This window comes from Solea senegalensis, linkage group LG5, assembly GCF_019176455.1.
Source record: "Solea senegalensis isolate Sse05_10M linkage group LG5, IFAPA_SoseM_1, whole genome shotgun sequence".
Lineage (NCBI taxonomy): Eukaryota > Metazoa > Chordata > Actinopteri > Pleuronectiformes > Soleidae > Solea > Solea senegalensis.
Window position 1 is genome coordinate 5,730,073 of NC_058025.1, and position 21,043 is coordinate 5,751,115.

Genomic DNA, 21,043 nt, shown 5'->3' on the forward strand with positions numbered 1-21,043 from the left:
ACTCAGAGCTTCTATAAGAACGAGCTGCCACCGTCACAGCCTGCGACGCTCGTCTTTGACTCACGGACCATAGCAACGGCCTTGGCGACCGCACGTTAACTGACTCACACACACACACACACACACACACACAGACAGACCATTTCAGTGTTAAATTCAGAGATGAGAGAGAGATAAAGATCTAATACTATAGTCGTGATGGAGTGCATTGCAGATATTAACGCACGGATGACACAGGTCATGTCGTTTGCTCTTTGACCTCCAAAGTTCATGTTGATCTGGGTTCTTTAAGTCGATACTTTGACACCTACAGTGACAAACCTGGTGTAAGACTCGACAGCAATCTTAAACTTGATGTGCAGATTAGCTCCGTGGTCAAGTCCAACTTGCCCGAGCTAAACCGTTTCTTCCTCGGCATCACACTGAGATTTTAATCCATACTTAGACCGGCTTAGACGACTGTAATGCGTTGTTGAATGTTGAAAACACAAACATTTCAGTGTTTCATTTACATTCCAGCTTGAAAACTGCAGGACAATCCTGAAGAAGAAAAGAAAAAAGCGATGCGTCTGGTCATCGTAATCTTAACGTCAGGACAGATTTACATTCAGCCTAACAGAGCCAGATCTGTCTCAGTCATTTACTGTCGCTCTGTGACGGATGAAGTGCACGAGGCCTGTTAAAATTCCAGTCCAAAAGAACGCCCGGAATGACTGGATCTTAGATTTTCCCGTGTGACTGAACCCTTACGGCACATACTGACGGATGAACCAGTTGTTAGGGAAAAAAAATAAATAAAAATATTGTCACACACTGTATGGAATTTGCATATTCTGCTTTCCCTCTGTGACACAACAGCAGCCCGTGTGTCCTTTTGAAGAAGAGGCCACTTAAGTACAGAAGGTGTCATTACTGTGACCTTCAGCTTACACGCGTCGAACGGTTGTGTAGTGTTATAGCGAATGTGATCGTCAAGGTGATTCTGAGACCTGTAACTTCACAACAGTTAACACCTGATCAATGTGGTACGTGAAAGTTAACAAGCTTTTGGAAATGAGTCATTTTCAATATAAACAACAACAAAAAAACACGCTCAGTTTAAGTGGAGGGATGTTTCTTTCACATAAAACATAATATACATTGTGCAAATCACACCGGTGTGCATGTGACTATTAGGTTACTGTATTTACTATGTTTACATGATGTTAGAAAACAAATTTAAAAATAAAATAGTTGTGTTGTTGGGAACGATGAGCAAAGAACAGAGATTTGGCAGCTGGGACACTCCACGACACCCCGACGAGAAGTCTAGCTGTTGTTCTATTTTCCTAACATCTCCTATGACGTGATCCTGGATGCTGACCAAAAGAATAACAGAGTGCTCTGACGTGTCGTAGGGATGCTGCTGCTGCTGCTGCTGCTGCTAGGTGAAACAACACTGAGATTTTGGTGGGAAATAGCGGAGGCAACCCGGTAAATAATGATTGACAACTTCTTATCCCACCTGTCCCGTGACCTATGAACTCCTGCAGTGTCGTGCATGATGATTGGTCGTAGTTGCCAGACATAAATATCGTGTAGTCTGATCAACAGTGTTGACAAGCTACAACTCTGCATGGAAAACATACTGATCGACTCCTACTACACGACGAGAACTCATCTGAAAGTGACCGACACATACAGTACCTAACCCACACATGCAGTCTCGTTATGGGGCTTCCACTCCCCCTGAACACATCATGGCGTTTAAATCAAACACACACACACTCTCACACGGCACATTATTTTCACCCTTTGCCTGAAATGCCTCCGTACTTTCTCCACTCTCCAGCTTCACTATCTCCCCTCCTAACCTTCCCAATGACAGCCGCAGGGGGAATTGACGCCAAGGCAGACATCCCAGCGAACATGAAGATATACTTTCTCCTCCGTTTTTCTCCCATTCCTCGATCCCTCCCTCCCTCCCTCCATCCTCCTGCTGCTCTTCCTCTTTGATACGTGAGGGGGTTTTAACCTCTCCAGCTGCTGAGGTTTGGCTGACTGGCTGGCTGGGGGATCTCAAGGCCCTACTTGGTATGCTCTGTCCATGAGTGTATGAGTGTATGACTGTATCTGTGTGTGTGTGTGTACATATTGCCTACACCACAGTTTCTTCAGACTGGGGAGTCGGTGGGGGTGGGGGGGGTGGGGGTGCTTGTGTGTCTGATAAGGGCTGCTAGCTGAGCCTGGCTGACCCACACAGGCCCTTCACAAGCTGTCAGAGCCATGGCCCTTACGGGGGGGGGCCCTTCCATCTGCACTGCCCCAGCCGTGGCTCGCCCAGCAAGGGGGCGAGATAGGGGTGAGGCCAGGGTGCTACCAGAGCTGGAGGCAGGGGGTGGGGGTGAGAAGGGTGGCTCCATATTCATGAAAACAACACCAAATCTGTGAGCGCTGGAAAAGATTAGCTGTTTTTCCACAGCCTTTTGTAGACAGGAATGCCGGGGCCTTCATTTAAAGCTGCAGTGCATTACTTTTGGTGATTTCTTTCTGTTGTTGATGATGTTACTATTCTGCCTCTGGTCTTTGTACACACAGCAACAATGTAGCTTTTTGTTAAACAACCAGGGTTTTTTCAAGTTGAAGAGTTAACTTTTACAACTTTTCATGGTTGTTTCGTTGCGTTTTCAGTCATACTAAAGCCTGTTTGCAGCCGCCTCGCTCTGCTAGCGCAATGTTGCCGCTGCCTACGCCGCGTGTACACGTGTGCGTGGGTTTTCTCCAGATTCTCCGGTTTCCTCCCACAATACAAAAACACGCAATATGGGGATTAGGACACTCTAAATTGACTGTGAGAGAGTGGATGTTGTTTGTTGTCCTTTCGCCCTGTCAGCTGTGATTGGCACAGCTTTATCCATGTGGAGGATAAAGCGGTAGACAATGCATGGATTTCACAATAAGAGGCATGAACATGGGTCTGAAGGGGATTGTTAGTCTGAAACAGCCAAACAGGCAGCAACTCTGTGACGTAAGCATCCTAAATTACGTTCCTCATTTGTTATTCATTCACAAATCGGCAAGTGTGTTTAGTCACAGAGATCATTCACTCGTTCCCGCCAACCCTGTTAAGATTCAGAATCAGCAAACGCAGTAAAATGTCCTTTTTTTAGAGACACGATACCGTCTCTTGTCATTGTTTGTTTCACTCAGCCGTGGGAAAGAGGCCGAGGGCTGATGCGCGTGTCGCTGATGTTCAATCTATTACAAGAAAAACCCTCGCAAACAGCTACAGCAGTACAGACAAAACAACAACAAGAAGAAGAAGCGGCAGCAGCAGCGAGGCAGACACCCGGAGCTGCCGATGTTGTTAGCAAAGAGCACAGACTGTTACAAAGGTTCAATGAGATGAAGGGAGTTATAGACAAATCCAGGGGAAGGAAGAGAGAGAGAGAGAGACACACACACAACAAGGTGAGACGGAGAAGATTCCACGGTGGCATTCCTGATGCTCCCGATGCTCCCGTCCCGCTTCAAACTTTGCCCGTCGCCTGTCTCTCTGCCTGCCAGCCTGCCATCATCCTATCTGCCATTTGAGCAGAGACAGTGAGAGGAGCCGGGGCGGCACGGGGGAAATCAGTGGGGCACAGGCGCTCCCAGTTAAAAGTGACATGACCTTTTGATTTTGTCACCTGTCACCAACTGCCATGTCTGACTCGGCGCTGAAGAGTGCCTGCCATCCAACAACCGCTGCTTTACTATGCTCCCCTCTCTCTGAATGCCTCTCTGTCTTCGTCTGCTCCCACTCCATCTCCCTTCTCCTTTCTTTCCAGAGTTGCAGTTCTTTACGGGAGGGGGGTGAGGAGGAAACGTGACAGTGTGACTTTCTGGAGGAGTTGAGGTATAATAGGCAGCGTTTCCCTCTCTTCCTTCCAGCGCTCCTAATATTTGCTCCGCGTGTGTTGTGTGTCTCTTAATGAGGGCAGATGTCACGGCACAGACAGTGTGTTTAGAGATGCAGTTTTCGTTTTTTTCGTAAGATGCAAAATCAGGAGGAAAATAGAGTAGATAAAATTGGCAATGCACACGGTTCAAATAAAAACCAACATTATTATCTTGTAACTGAGCCAGTGTCGCTGTTTTTGACACTGTACAATTCACCGGCGCCACAGTGAGTCAGGAGAGTAAAGGATAAAGTGGTACAGCTTCAACTCGAGCTACGTTGATTTAAACTATAATATGTAATACGCTTGCATTAAAATATCTGAAAACATCAAGACAAGTATATCATTTGGTAAGTAGTGTTCTTACATTATACTTATTTGCATAGAACTCTATATTTCTTTTCTAGGTGAAATTAAAAGGCTTCTGTGAGTCCTGCTGCCAAAGCTCACCAAACAAGGCAAGAGGAGATCTTCCATCTAGGAAATGACATACTGTGTTGTTTATGACACAATCTCTCGAGACAAAATGTGAGTGGTTTTATTTTTAAGGACGTCTCCGCTTCATCCAAGAGTTTGCTCTGTATTTGTTTTCATTTCCAGAGAGTCAGTCGTCTTTGTGCAGAAGAGTTTGTTTGGGTTCAAACGATTCTTGGAAGCCTTTGCAGTGTTCAGCTCAGTGTCAGGTTGTTACCTGACAGAAGCACACATGTCATTAATGAGGTTTGGCTCTCTTCACCGCTTCCCCCAAAAAGGAAAGTGGGAGGAAGTTGCAGTGGATTGGGTCAAGGTACGGAACAGGTAGAGCAGCAGCTGATTGACAATCTGGACTGACTGGACTAACGGACGAGCCAACACCAACAGCACACTGAAGGGTGGAACAAAGGGCCGGCCGACCCAAACACATACCAGGGCAACTTACGAAGATTTTCAAATCTGACTTGATTTTAAAAACACAACAAACTTTTCTGCACAGTTTTAGGGACGAGATTCCAGGGATTTGGGATCTCACAGAACATTGCATGATTTAACATGACTTCAGAAGGACTAGTCGGCGCCATCCGTTAGTTCGCATTCTGGTTGTGATACGCTTGTCCTCTTCCGGAAGTACACAACATCCATTTCCTGAGGAACCCGCTCATTGTTGCTGTTCAAGTCTTCAATATCAAATTTACACTTTTGAAATTGTGCGTTTGACGACATTAAAATCGTGTCTGTTAACCCCTCAAACTACAGTAATTGGACCATGATAATCTGTTCAAATTAGCCTCAAATCTGAAGGCCCCTGTCCAATCCTCCTCTAGTATGAGGCAGGTTTTCTTTCATTTACCTACAGATTTACCTACAAATACATATCGGTCACATTTACACTGATATCTCTAGTATCTTTTAACCCAACAACGTCCAAAAACAACACTGCACACACTGGTACCTTAGTGAGTCATCTGCCAGCCAACAGACATACAGACAGACGGACAGATGGACAGACAGACGTTTCCTGCATTTATAGATAAGATGAAGAATCGTCAGCTCTAACTTAAAGTATCCTTTCGACCATTAAAAACTTCTGTTCTGCAATATGTCGGGTGTGTGGGGGGAAATCCAGTGGGTGAATCAGTGTAATGGACATATGGGATTAAAATGACTAGACCTAATTGCCCATCATCCTATGGCAGAGAGAGACATCGCCATGTTTCATGTGAACAGCCTGCACTGACATGAGCACCTTCATAACATCTGGTAAAAGCCTTTTTGGGCCAGCGAAAACGGCGAGGAAGGATTTCTACAGGGATGTCTCCGTGCTCAATAATCTCAACGCCCATCGTATTTGCTCACGCAGTGCAGCACACACATGAATACACCACACGGCTATGAAAATATACTCCACACATGCTTACACACACGCACGCACGCCTTGCAGCCTTTTTCCTCTCGCAGAGGAGCTGCCTGTCCTCTGATTGACCGAGCTCAGCCTGCTGGCAGCTTCCTCTGCAGCAGGCTCGGGATGGATCTGAGCTCCGGTCTGTTACGGGTTTCTAAACAAGAGCGAGATGGGAAGGAAGCGGTCACATCATTAAAAGGCCTCGTTCACACCTGGCGCTAGCGTCCGTCCTTAGCGATGTGATCGCACGTGGAGGGAATTAAGTGTGACTGTTCACACCTGGCGTTAAAATGCATCCTGGATTCATCTCCCGAGACCACGTGAGATCAGATCTGGATTCACTCTCCTTTATTCAAATACACACTGACATCATGTCAGAACAAAATGAGGGTTTTTACTGCACACGTGTCCGAGCTGACTGCATCACAGCCCTACTCACGACGCTGTAACATGAAATAAGATTTAACTCTTTAACGCAGAGCATAGTGCACTTAATAGTGTATTACCCCAATTTCGCAATGGTTTGGGCTATCGGAAAAAATTCCAACTGCTTCCGAAAGCTGAGAAGTTGCCCGTATAGTAATTTTCAATTTCTAATTTTTTTTGGCCATATGCATATGTTTTATACTGTTCAAATTGTAAATTGAACGACAGTGGTGTTTTTCTAAATAAAACTTTAGTTTTTTCTGCATTTTAAATGGTTAATACACTATTTTAACATGCAGTAAATTGTAAATTACTGCCAGATATTGAAAGTTACTCTAGGAAAAATGGGCAAAAGCACTCCATACAGACATTATGAGGCTTAGGTGTTAAAAGGTTTAAACCATAAAAAATCTAACCCTAAATCCCTTAGTGTAGTTTTTGACACCAATTAGTTCCGTTTGCATGTGATCGGATCAATCAGGGCAAGTCTGAACGGGCTCAATGTGCTTCTCCACTCCCCAACAACAGTGGACTCCACATAAATGCAGAAAGTACATGATCAGCTCCGAGCAGGAAAAGTAAAAGCAGCATCATCCTCTGCATATATTCAACAGAGTAAAAGGTCATCGTTTTTCTGTTGGTTTGTTTCACTGAGCATGTTACGGCGCGACACGCAGGTCAGCCTCACGGTGCTGAGGAGTCAGGGGTCGCGGGTCAGAGTGCTACGCGATAAGAAGGGAGGTCGGCGACCTCGCTGGTGAGTCGCCTCCTTTAATCGCTGTTCTGAGGACGCTCCGACTGCTTAGCAGGCACCGGTCAAGGTTGGGGCGAGGGTAAGGAGCTGTGATCCGGGATCTGTTTGCAAAGCAGCGTGTAACCACACAACAGCCAGTGACCCTGAGCGGTGAATTACAGCGTGTAAAGAACACTGGGTTTGTTTATTTGGAATAGACAGAAGTAAGGAGTGCGGTTGTGGTGTAAAATCACCCTGAACTCATCAGATGAAGTGAGACCTTTCACTTCATTAAGGAATCTGTACTGTAGTTCATGCTTCCCTCTCTCTCTCTCTCTCCCCCCAGCCTCTCTCTCTTTCACCCTTCAGAATAAGTTCAGCAGAGATTCCTTTGGCATTACCCTCACCCCAGACTGCTGGAAAACCGCAGCGCTCCGGATGCTGACCCTTCGCTCGGCTCCGCACACAATGCTTTAATTTGGTGTGTTGTTTAAAGTAATTAGAGAGACCTTTTCCATTGTTTTCCTTTCTATTCTTTTCTGTTGCCTGCCAAGTGTGAGTGTGTGGGGGGAGGACGGGGGGGGACGGTGAGTCGTCCAAGACTTCAGCTTCATAAAGAGTCGGAAGATGAATCCAGGGGACTGGGACTGTTCTTGCTGTGCACACTCACTCCCACCCCCCTGAACCCCCTGCAGATCAGGGGGAAACTGTCTAAAAACAAACAGGGACAGGACTCTGGGAACTATTGTCAAGTGATCTCGCGACTGAAGGAGACACAGAGTTGATAACCCGGCGAGGAAAAGAGGGTTCACCTCGTTCACCGGTATCCAGACAGCGAGACTGTGGCGCGGAGACGAGCGAGGAGAGAAGTGTCAGGGAATCTTCTTTGTGTCGCCCGTGCTTGCTCTGTACTGTTCAGCACGACTGTCACAGCGGCAAGAAATGAAGCATTAATGGGTTCTTATCTTTGACAATTAATCCCACCGTCATCAGATACTGTTGCATAAAACCGCGGCCGCTCGCAGAGTCTTGTAAAAATCCGGCTACAAGCAGAAACAGACGTGGGATAGAAACACACACAAACATTGACACACACAGATAACTTTTATCTTCCCTGTATTCTCTCTCTCTCACACACACACACACACACGCACACATGCGGTACCAAACAAGCACGTGGTGTCACTCATGCAAATAGTGAATGTAGTTTCGGTTCGGCCTAGATTTTTAATTTGGAATTAAGGAGGAAAATACCAGATTATATCAGGGAGGATTTCACAGACTTCCACTGTTAATCACATAACTGATGACAGTGTTATCAGTTTTTGTTTATTTTATTGTAAAATGACTGTAGGTATGGCTATTTAAGAAACGCCTCAAGTTTAAATACAGTATTTACACAGGAAAAGACTGCTAATAGAGTGAAGTTAAAGTAAAATAGTGTTTATGGGGGGAAAACGCTGAGTAATAACGTGAATATAACTGTGAATTTAAAGTGAAAACAGCATTTCTGCAGTGAAATATTGTTGAATCTTGATTAAAGACACGTTCTTTAACACGTTTGTTTGTATTGAGCCATAAAATGACCACCACCGATTAAGGAAACATGTCAATTTAGAATATTGGCTTCACTGATAAGGGTCTGAGAGCCCATGGCCAAGTGGAAAGAGAACTTGGCTTGGTGATGGTTGCCATTTCGAGTCCTTACTAGGTCAAGGGTCAGACTCCCCCTGAGCAAAGTACCCAATCTCCAGGTGAACTTCATCTAGTGCACGGACCGGCACCTTGTGTCCGGATAAATGGTAGGGTTGTGTCAGGAAGGACATCCGGCATAAAAATCACATATGAGGATCATCTGTTGCGGCGCCCCCTAGAGAGGGAGCAGCCGAAAGGAAGCAAAAAAAATGTGGAGTTACAGTCATTTACTATAAAATGACAGAGTAACTTTGTTACCGCGGTGATTCACTGTAAATAGACACACAGTCATTTGCCAGTAGTTTACGGAGGTTGTACAATAAACCCTATTAGTGCACACTGTGCTCATCATGACTATCCCACCACCTGCCCACTTCCAGACACACACACACACATGGTTTTCATGACTTCAGAGGACATAACCATAATTACTACTGGCCTAATCCTAATCCTAACCCTAACCCAAACCTTAATCTAACCTTGAAACATGTCTTCACCTTAAAATGTAGTCATTTACATTATGGGGACTTGCTTTTTGTCCCCATGATGTGACTGTGTCAACAGATTGCGGTCCTCACAACATCAGTAATACCTGAACACACGCACACACGTCTAAATACCAGCACTAACAGCTTCAAACTGACAAAAAGGAACAAAACCCTCAACAATGCACTTGCAACCATTGCTGACAATGCTCACTTTATAAAGTGAGTTCTTTGAAAGAATATTAGAAATTATCATTATTATTATTATTATTGTTATTAGTATTATTTTTTTTAGCAGTGCTATTATTACAAAAAAAAGAAAATCTTCATTGATCTACAGTATTTAAGACGTTTCATTCTTCAAATTCAAAACTATGACCCTGCAAAAGACTCTGAAGACAATGAATGAGTAAATGAATGAATGGTGCACAAACGAAAAGAATGAGAATAATCAGTAACAGAAAAGAAAGTAACAACAAAACTAAAACAGAAGTAAATACCAACTCCTTTGTTCTGGGTCTGAAACAGTAAAAAGCACCTATACTGTAACTTAAAGCATTCCTGGTCTACATGTGGACTCAGATTCATCGCCGTGATGCTACACATTTCAGTATCAGACCCTGACATCAGTGGAACTGAAGCGGTCATACGACAGCGCGGTTAATAAGTGTCCATATCTCCGCTGTTTTTGTCTCGGAGCACAGGGACAACTTTGTACGACAGTTTTATCGTACTAAAAAAAAAAAGCGGGAGAGAAAAAAGAAGGCACTTGCCATAAGAGTATCAACAGTATCAACTTGTCTTAATGTTCCAACCAATTCCTGAGGCACTTCAGACACAAAGGTCCCTTTCAGGAAGCCAGAGAAAAGCAATTCTGCATGAAGTGGGAGTTACATGAATTTATTTGTGTGTGAAGTGAGTGGCGTGTCATGAGAACGTGTCACTGAACGCGTCGCTTCATGTTAATTAGAAAAAAAAAAAAAAAGAGAATGCCATTATGTGTGGACAAATGTAAGCAGCAGGTATATATGAGGGACAAATCATCAGGCCAGGGTTTTGTCTTAAGGCATGTGCACTATTTTCTTTTCTTTTCTTTTTACAGGCAATGTCGCCATCTACAGGCAGGTAAAGGTGCGGTCTGCAATTTTACTCCTGGCTGTCACAAAAATGGGGATTTGTGACCCAACTGAATCTGTCTCATATAAGTTTAAAAGTATATATATATATTTTATTCTAATACTATGTTAATAGAGGCTTATACAAAAAGCACTTACAACATAAATCTGTGTTTAATTTGACTAATTCCAATTGGATGTATGCAAAGAAATTAGATTATGGTTCATTATCTCGTCCAAATCCAATCCAATCTAATGACAAGAAGCCTTATAAGGAGATAAATATACACATATAGAGAAAGTCTTTAAACTGGTTATTTCCGACTGAGTCTCGGGGAAAAGAAAAAAAAAGAGAAAGAGAGAGACTTATTAAAATTAATCACTTCATTGTTCACGCTCACTCCATCGTCCAGTCCTGTCTGTGGTTTCCCGCTCTCCACTCTTCCAAATGTGCTCGGCCGTGATTAAAACATGTCTGTTTCTCCATGACATTGCTTTGACATCATTTAATTGGTATAAGAGACAGAAAAAAATATATAATAAATGAATTAAATAAATACACTACCAGGTAAGTGGCGTAACGTAGCTCAAGGTGACAGCCTATTATTTCTCCCTTTTCTTTGCCTGAAAGGAGGCAAAGTGAGAAATGTGAGATTGCACCGAGAACGCAGCCCCTCGACGGGAAGATGGAGTTATTAAAAAAAAAAATGGATTGGAAAGAAAAACAGCAGTGATGTTTTTCTTTAATTAAATTCCAATTTGCTCCCAAGTTTAGGACGACGATTTAATCAAAGGGTTGTAGTTTAAATAAGTTTGTGTGTTTGTCTTGTTCCCGTTTCCGATTTTGTTTGTTTGAAACCAAAATTAACGTCGCGGAGAAAACAAAAGTGCAACGTCAACGCGAGACAATGGCGCCTGTGAGACGAGGCTTCATGCCGCACGCTGAGAGAAAGGCGGAGGGATACGCGAGGATCCGGCGGGGGTGACTCACCACGTCTTGCCGCGTGTCCTTCCCCGACGCGATGAGGATGTAGTTCCAGACCAAAGGCAGCAGCAGAGCCAGGGGGATCATATAGAGTTCGAAGTTCCACACGAAGATGACAAAGAGCTGCAAGGAAAAAGAAAAGCGGGACAAAAAAATGTGAGAAGACCGAGAGTTAAGGACGCATACACGCATGACCCCCGCACTGAACCCCCGAGAACGTACGGCGACCACATGTGCAACACACACACATTCATATGCAGAATCATAACCACCGTGGAAAAATATGGCTTCGCGCCAACAAAGGTGCAGGCCCTGGTGTCGATGCACCGGGGGTTCAATCCCCTGACCCTTTAAGGCTTTCTGGGCCTTCAGCGTGAGCACGAGCACACTGAGGATGATGAGTACAAGCCGTCAGAGCCTCTTCCCTCCATGCCAATCATCCCAGAGGCTGAGGTCATGTACCGTTTCAGCTGCAGCACGTCAGCGCTGACCCCTTCCACACTGAGGCCCCGAACCTCGGCGGCTGACCTCGCACACCCCACACCCTCAGTCCCTAACCCTGTCACTCCAAGACCCAATACCCTCTCTATCAGCCCAAAAGACTCACATGCCCCATCTCTAACCTCCGCCGCGTCCATCTGCCAAAACCATCACCTCTCTGCCTCCCCTCTCATCGCCAAACAAGCAAAGAACCATCTGAATATTAACCTTTCCCCCAAAAAAAAAAGTTGTATTCTGGTTTTTTGGCACAGCTCTTTAGCCTCTGACAGCAGATTATCGTGGAGGTTAAGAGACGGCGGCTGTGGGAACGTTAAACTGCTAATTAGACGTGGAACCATGAGGCCAAAAGAAAGAAAAAAGAAAAATCTATATCACAATGAAAGACTTTAACATCGGTTTATGTCGACCAGAGAATTGTGCAGAACAGCAGCTGCAACTAAGTCAAATTCTATATATTTTCACCTTCCATCAGCACTGCAATATTCTGCACATCCTTTTTTAATAATAACAATACATATCTATATATAATTATAATTTACATAAGTATAGAGTATCTGTGCAATAATATGCCACTTTCCACCATGAAATATTGTATATTATACATAATACAATTGTCTGGATAGTAATATTTTACTATTACTTATTCTGTTCATATTTTGTACTCATCACTGGTTTCATAAGTGAATTTAATTTCATCTAATCTTAATAAAAGGCAGTTTTTTGATTTTTGCTTTTGTGTAAAAGTTGAATAAACCTGTCAATTGTGCATTTTAAATTACTTTGTGGACCAAAATCGACATAAAAAAACACTTGTTACATACAAAAAAATCAGAGTTAAAACATTAAATTATGGCTCAAAGTATGTTTGCACACACACACACACAGTTACTTAGAATATTACATGTTATTTAATGATCGCTAATGTCAGTATCATTACTGTCTCACTTGTAATTGTAGATCTACATTAATAGAGATAGAGACAAAGATAATATTTATATAATCATCTTTCTATTTTTTTGATCTTTTTTTAAATAATTATAATTTCATGTTAAATAAACAATGATTTTTCAAGGCTGATAAAAAAAATCTCAACAGCAATTACAGTCAACGCTGTGAAACTTGAACCTAACGCCGAGTCTTTTTCTCACTGAACAGATTCATCACATTCAAGTACATGAAATCCATTATTTCAAAAGGCAGCAACTGAGATTTTTTTTTTTTCTTTTTAATTAATTACTTTCTATTTAGCGACGGGGGAAACTTTTTTTTTCCCACCAACTGAAATGGAGACTATTACTGTACTGGAGCAGAGGATTTATTGGTCCCCTATTATGATCTATTCTGTTTGATTGAATCATGTCAACAAAGGAATGAGCCTCTCTCGCTCTTTTTCATTGTGTGTGTGTGTGTGTGTGTGTGTGGGACGGAGAAGGAGAATTTTTTTTTTTTACAATAAGCTCTATTTTGTGTTTTAAGTCCAAGGTTAATGTGAAATATGACAATAAACAGCTCATGAAGAGTGTGTTACTGCGGTGGAGCCATTATATCACACACACACACACACTCTGCTCCGTCAGTATTTTTATATTCCCTTCTTACACACACATACACACACACACTTGTGCAGCCTAACCCTAAACCCAAATTCTAACCCTCACCTTAAAGTCTTATCTTAACCCTTTACCCTCAAAAAAAGCCCTTTAATTTTGTGAAAAAGGTCTTTATGTCCACACAAAGATAGGCTTGAATCAAAATGTGTCCTCAAAACAACAAAAACAACAATTGAAAATTGTCTCCCATGGAAAACGTTTGGACGGCTCACATCCAAACTTTAATAACTTTGTGTAAAATTAACTACGAGGCAACAAAAAGAAAAAGACACATAAATTAAACATTAGAAATGACCAGCACGTTTGCATATACGCTCACAGTGAAAACAAAAAAAAGAAAAGTTTTGTTTTTCAAATAAAAACCTGGAGTGGCCTTGGTGCAACAAGCAAATCTCCCAGCAGGACACACACACACACACACACACACTCACACACACACTCTGACAAAGCTCTGTCAGGGTTTAAGAGAGAATCTGTTCAATAATTCATTTTTGTATACGAACAAACAACACGTCCATTTCCCTCCAACACAAACTCACACTCAAACATGTGCGTCACAAATGTTCTCACACACACACACACACACACACACACACACAAACATATTAAAATTAACTCAGCGTCCTACAGATTAATAAACTTCATAAATCCAATGTGGAAAAAACTCATAAACACTGGAGTGGAAGAAAAACATGACTTCAGTCAAGCAAACAAAGGAGCTCCATTTGTTTTAAGTCTATTCTGGTGCGGGCTAAAAATAACTGTAATCCACACACACACACACACACACACACACACACACACAACGTCTCCTTTCAAATAAGCATTAATGTATTTATTATTAAAATTATGACTGCTGGAATATTACGATGCAATGAGCTGCTCCTGATGTTTATATGAAACCTCACTTTCTTCACCACACGCCCCTGAGGTTGTTTAACCTGTCGTGTCTCCCCCCACCACCACACACACACACACACACAGACACACACTTTCATTCTCCTCCTCCGTTCAGCTATAGTAGCTGAGGGCGAAGTTTTGACTGGCAGCTGGAGGAACCGGACACCCGAAGCTCAGGCAGCGGCCACGCTCTGCCCCGTCTCCACATACCCCCCGGTGGAGTAATGGGGGCCCTGCAGTGCCAGGACCTTTCCTCCAGGACCGGGCAATCACAGCCAGCCCCCCATCGCTCGCTACACCAGATAGCAGGCTCCTCGCCTGGGGAAGAGGGAGTGGGAAGTAGCCCCGCTGTGGATGTCAGTGACCGGTAAAAAAGGCAGAGGAGGGGAAAGAAAAAACTATGAAAACATGCTCGATTGAAGGAGAAGAAAATGGTAAATGAAGCTCCAGATGTAGTTTATGGGAATAATGTTCACATGAATGTGAAGTCAGAAGAGACATAATGTAGTGTTGTGAGTATGTGAGCACACACACACACACACACAGACAAACTCTCACTCTGTCTTTTATTTATTTAGTGTGAAAATATAACTCAACTAGTGTGTATATATATATATATATATATAAACTCTATCTATGACGTAGATAATGCAAACTTTAAAATCTACTTTTGAGCATTAAAAACTAGAAAAGTCTACACAACACAAAGATGATCTCATATTTATTTTCATGTGTTTGTTTAGTTTAGATAATTTAATCTACTATCAGGAATAATTGAAAATAAATTGCCTTTAAACACAAAAAAGAAATTGTGCTTCAACAAGTCTTTGGTAAATTCCAGTTGAAAAAAAAAACAATACTTTCCACTGTCACATCTGCTCAAGAGTTGAAGGCTGCGTGTAAACTGGTGCAAACCTCACATCAGAGCACAAAAAATCCAAATGAGACGTCCTAATTAAAAGAGACAATCGCACACGTGAACAAAAGCAGACGCATTTTGGCTAAAACATCCACACACAACTTTTGGGGCAACTAAATAATTCTGACAAGACGTTGGATTCCATTTTTGTTCTAATCTTTGACGCCTTCTTTTTAAATAAAATAATAATAAAATAAAAAAAAAAACACTAAGAAATCCCCTTGAGTTGATACGATATATTAAAAATGTTCACAGGGAAAAAAAAAAAAGTCAAAATGTTTTATTCAAGCACTCAGCACGGCACATGGAGAGCCGTATCTTGCATTATTTGTTTCAAAAACACATTGTGTGTCCTGACAGCGCTGAGCCGCAGCACTGTGGGAGGGTAATATTCAGTACTTTGGCTTACATTAACCACACACCGGGCTAACTTTCCCCCTGCTCTGTCTCAGTGGAGTGAAACTGAAGTTTGGATTTCAGAGTTCCCCCCTTTATCTTTCTTACATCAACTTCCATGCTGGCACTAAGTGTTGCCAGATAACAAGTAGAAGTCCTGTTAAGTTTGAGGGGGGGGGAGACTGTGTGTGTGTGTGTGTGTGTGTGTCCTGTTTGTGACCGGACCTCCCCATCATTCGGTGGTGCTTGACTGCCCCCTGCTGTCCTGCTGCAGAACACGGCTCCACAGGCACAAGTGATCCTGTTCACACGACTACAAAAGCAGCTGAAAATCAATGTCACCAAAACGTCTTAATAAAATGGGTGAAATAAAGCGTCCACCATTTTATGGCTAAAAACACTGGTAACGCAGAAACTTCCACGACTTCCACAGAGGGGAGGGAGGGAGGGAGGGGGAGGGGGGGTGTTGTGTCGAGTCAATCTCTGGTGATTAAGACTCTAGACTTGGTATTCTCTGTTAGTCGCGCCACTATATTTCAACTAACGTTCATTTTGTAAATCAGGAGAGCAGTAAAAAAAAAAGAAAAAAAAAGAAAATGTGAAAGTATATCTTTCAAAGCTGTCCCTTGCTGTGGGCAAAGACGAACTTCAGACTTTAAAAGTTTTAAAAGTTAGACAGGTTCTTTGAAGAGGAGTCAAAGGAGCAATTTAAAGAGACCTGGAGTGGTGTGTGTGTGTGTGTGTGTGTGTGTGTGTGTGTGTGTGTGTGCAGCCATGTATCAAACTGCCAGACATGAGCAAACACACACACACACAAGAACACACACACACACTCCAATAGCAGCTTCTGTACCTGTCTTTGCTTTTTTCTCTCTTTCTCACTCTCTCTCTCGCTCTCTTCCTTACCCTTTTTTTATTTCAACAGGGTGAATTTTTATCTAAATGCAAAGCAGGTGATAGGTGCTCCAGTTTCCTCTAGAAGTAGCTCCCTTGTCTGGGCTCTCTTCCTGATAAGAGTCCTACTTTGCCTGACATAAAAGAGCCTGGTATCATTTCCCCTGCCTCCCCAACAACCCCCAGCTCGCTGCCCTCGCCCTTCCCCTTGCTTCACAAAGCTGCCTCTATTTGCTCCCAATTCAGGGTCCAATTGCAGATAAAGTTACAGCAAATTTGTTTGGAGGAAGAGCTGCTGAGGCCTGCCGTCCCCGGGGCAATAACAGCCTTGTCTTGCAGCGGCCGTAGGGAGAGCTGGCGGCAGCGGCAGCGGCGGCAGTGGCAGGGGAACAGAACCCAACACCACTCGGCCCCACAATGGCCTCAACTCTCCAGGAGGTGAAAGGGACAGAGGGGGGGAGGAGGAGAGGAGGGGAGATAAAAAGATGAGTAAGGATGGATCGCACGAGGATTGAAAAGGCAGAGACATTCAGGCTCGCAGGTGTGGAGGGGAAGCTGACGCTTAACCTAGACACACACACACACACACACACACACAAACAGACACAGACACCACCCATCATGCAGGACAGGAGGTAACTCCAGTCCCGTCCATTGTGCCAACGCCTCAGGCAAAGCTGCCACGGTGGCTGATTCACTGTCGGGATGGGTGGGTGACAACAGCGTGGGTGTGAGAGAGAGAGGGAGAGAGAAAAAGAGAGGGAAAGGCGGCGTGTTCTCTCACATGCACACAAAATACACACAACATATACACTAATCACAGCTGGCACCGGCAGGCGATATGTATAAGCGGCTGGCAATGCACGACCGGGCAGAAGGAGACGGAGAGAGAGAGAGAGAGAGAGAGAGAGAGAGAGAGAGAGAGAGAGAGAGAGACGTGGGGAACCGTGAGGAAATATTTGAGAAGTTTTTCTGCAGGGAATGTTATAATGATGAGTGGCGGCTCATCAACAGGGAGGATGTTAGAGCACGCCCCCCCCCACACCTGTCCCACACACACACACAAACATGTGCGACAATTTTAAAGTGCTCTCTGAAGTTGCTGTGAGGATGACGTACAGTAGATAAGAAGTTTGCAGTGTTTTTAAGTTGTGCGAGACAGCGAAGACGAAGAAGCGGTGGGAAGAATCATGTCAAGTTGCTGAAAAACAGTCCGGCGGACATTTTTATACAAGCAATAAGCAATTTAAGTAGTCATTTTCAAGCGACAATGTCAAACATGTGCAGTTTCCAGCTTCTTAAATGGGACTTTTCCTGTTCTCATATATGATCTAGAGCTGCAGCTAACGATTATTACTTGCTTTGGTCAATAAAATGTCATGAAAATGTTGACAAATGGTGGATCGGTGTTTCCCAAACGTGGAAACGTTGATGTTCTCCAATGTTTTATTTTGTCCACAAACCAAAATGATTCAGTTTCAATGATTTCTTGGTCAAACGGAGCAAAGAAACCAGGAAATATTCACATTTAAGAAGCTAAAAAAATCACAAAGTTTGTTTTATTTACTAAAAAAGAAAAAAAAAACGCACACAACACAACATGTAATGCAGCACAAGTACACTGTGATGTACCGTCGGCCTTCACCGTATCCACTACGCACACACTTAGCCGTTAAGGAGTGCACACATGTGTAAATTATAGGCTGAACTGCCCACGACTGCACGTCTGTCGCAAAGATACGGCAAAGTTAAGAGCAACATCTGTCTGGGGAGACACGCGCACGCGAACATGTGAAGAGACACAGACGTGGGCCCCGTAATCGCACGCGAGCCGCACACCTTCACGAACGCACCACCTTGGCCAGATGGCCCCCCATAAAAACCCACTTAAAGAGATGAGCAAAGTGATTAAGAGGCCTCTCAAAGTGAGGGAGAAACGAGAGAAGGATGAAGAAATGGAAGGGAGGGAGGGGGTGTGGGGGGGGGGAGGGGTACCTGTAGACCCTAAATACTCGGATGCTTTTAGCTAAGTGCATACTCCTATGATCGCAGGCTCCCAAAAGCAGGAGGAGGGGGCGACGGTGAAAGGAAAAGCACAGTGACACCTACATTGCCGACTTTGTATCTATAACTTTAAAACGCTGCGTCCTTGGCCTAGATACATCCTTTATCGTTATCTGAATACTTTATATTTAAAAGAGCACAATGAGAATATGAATAGTTGACACTATAAACTATATATATATATAATGATGACGAGCTATGGACATGGTGTGTGTGTGTGTGCTGACATGGAGTCCATGCGATCCAAGGCTGTAAGCCTTTCTTCTCCATTCATGCATGCAGATGGGCAATTCTGAGATGACCTTGTTTTGTGTGAATTCCAGCATTTTGTCTGATATTTTTCATTTCTTTTTCAATAAAATAGCAGCTTTTAGCATGAGAGGAAATGCAAACGCCAGGCTCTCTCTATCACACACACACACACACGTGTTTCTATGACTGAAGACGACATTCGATGACTGACATTCATTTCCTGGAGACTTACTTTAACCTTAAATATAACTGACCTAATCATAACTTTAAAACATGTCTTCACCTTAAAAAATCAACCACAAGTCCCCATAATGTGACTTTGTGAGCAGATTTAGGTCCCCACAACATAAGGAACACCAGGTACACGCACACACACACACACACATACAGGGGGAAAATGTTAACAGGGGGAAAATGTTAACTGATCAATACCACGTCTCCTCTGAGCCGTGTCTTGTGATGACACTGTGACCTGCTGTACAAACACACACTCTGCAGAGATGAAACCGGTGTCAGAGAAGACAAAGCCCAAATGCTGCTCATGTCTAATGTCCCAACGTCTGCTGTGGAGACACTTAGCGCTCCGTGCTAAAGGGCCCGGGGGTCAGGGCAGGGCCACCTGTCCTGTAGCTGCTCAAGCCGGGACTCCGACTGTAAGAAGACAGCATTAAATGTCTCCTCTGTCATTTCAGACACGGAAACCAAGTCTGTCGGTCTGCAGGAGGACGTCTCTGCTGTCCAATTACACTTTACCTTTTTAAAAAGCGGACACTGAGGAGACAGGAGGAGACAGAGGGTTGCCATTTCCAAACGTCTGCAGACACAGCTTGTTACTCCTATCTTCTACAAGTCTAGAACACTGCTTCCCCAGAAGTGTGGGCTGCGGCCCACTTGTGGGCCTTGGAGGTATTACAGGTGAGCCTCAAAATCAGGGAAACTTGCACTCACCGGCCACTTTATTAGGTACACCTCAACAAGTGTTTTGTTTTTAAAAGCCAATATGAATGGTTAAGACAAGTGCTGAGATTTTCACACGCAACCATCTCTCGGGATAAGAGAGAACATATTAATGACCAAACTGGTTGAAAATGACAGAAAAGGCAACAGTTAACTCACGATTCAAAAACCTTAAAGCACATGAATGACTATATATGAATATAGGGACAAAATACGTTAAGTATTCTGTTTATTCTGAAACTGTGTCGGAAACTCTCAGGTGTGAGGAGATCTGGCATCCAATGTGTACTTACTTTAGGTAAGTGAGCTTATTTACTATATTTATGGCTGGAAACTAGACGTAATGAGTTAACTGCGGCTTCAGACATGATCATTATCATCCTCATCTCCTCCTGATATTAAGTGAGTGTGCAGTTGGGGAATTTAAAGCGTGGAAAATGTTCTCGACTGTCCTCGAGACGTCGACATTCTCTTGTGTTGAGTATGCGGCTGCTTAAAAAAGAAGGCGTGTGTGTGCATGTGAGTGTATTTCTTACTTTTTTCGGACCTTTTCTGGCATAAACATTGACCTTGTCGGGACCAGTGGAGACCAAAACCTGGTCCTAATGAGTGGTCCTCATTTCTGAGGAGCTGGTTAAGTTTAGGGCTAAGATTTGAGGTTAAGGTGAGAGATAACACTCGATTTCGGCCGTCCAAATGACCATACAGCTGCACAAACCCCGTGTGTTAACGGATGTAAAAAGTGCGACCGGACTACTGTGTGTCAATACATGCAGGATCCAGATCTGCACAGCTGTAGGTTTACACTTGTACGTACCACAAAAGCACAGATGCTCCTCTGTGGAGAGTCCCATTCGAAGCAGCTGTTGATGTAGCAGCCAGTGTTGATGAGGAACATGATGCAGCGCCGGACTCTGTTAAAGTTACGCAACAGCAGCTGCAGCGGGGACACAGACAGAGACCAGTGAGTGTTTTTTGTGCGGGTTAGAAGCTTAAGGTCACAGGATGAAGTATAAAGCAGAATTTATCACGTTTCAAAGAAAAACAGCTGCATACGGCATTGAAACATGTGTAAATCATTGAGAAATAACACTTTTTAAAAAGGCAAAGTAAACTGATTGCTTTGTTCCTAAGCATGTGTGTGTGTGTGTGTGGTCCCGCATTGATTCGGATGTCTGTGAGGACACGACGCTGAAGGTCATGTCTCCGTCTTTTATGTTTATAATTTAATAAGTAAATGTGTTGCATCTCATAATTAGTGCCTTATTTGAAATGACATACTGCCGGTGAGTCTCATCATCATCACAGCCTG

General features: G+C 43.6%; 1 protein-coding gene across 11 annotated transcripts in view; it reads right to left on the minus strand.

Annotated features, from left to right (window-relative positions):
• Positions 1 to 21,043, minus strand: part of mctp1a (multiple C2 domains, transmembrane 1a) — a 172,217-nt gene that overhangs the window by 41,558 nt on the left and 109,616 nt on the right. For 10 of the 11 annotated variants that reach the window (XM_044025870.1, XM_044025865.1, XM_044025862.1 and 7 more), the window contains 2 exons: positions 20,549 to 20,668; positions 11,245 to 11,361 (listed from right to left, as the gene is read on the minus strand). In XM_044025870.1, the coding sequence (XP_043881805.1) occupies positions 11,245 to 11,361; positions 20,549 to 20,668 (237 nt within the window). The remainder of the gene's footprint in view (positions 1 to 11,244; positions 11,362 to 20,548; positions 20,669 to 21,043) is intronic. The other variant, XM_044025864.1, reaches the window with a different exon arrangement.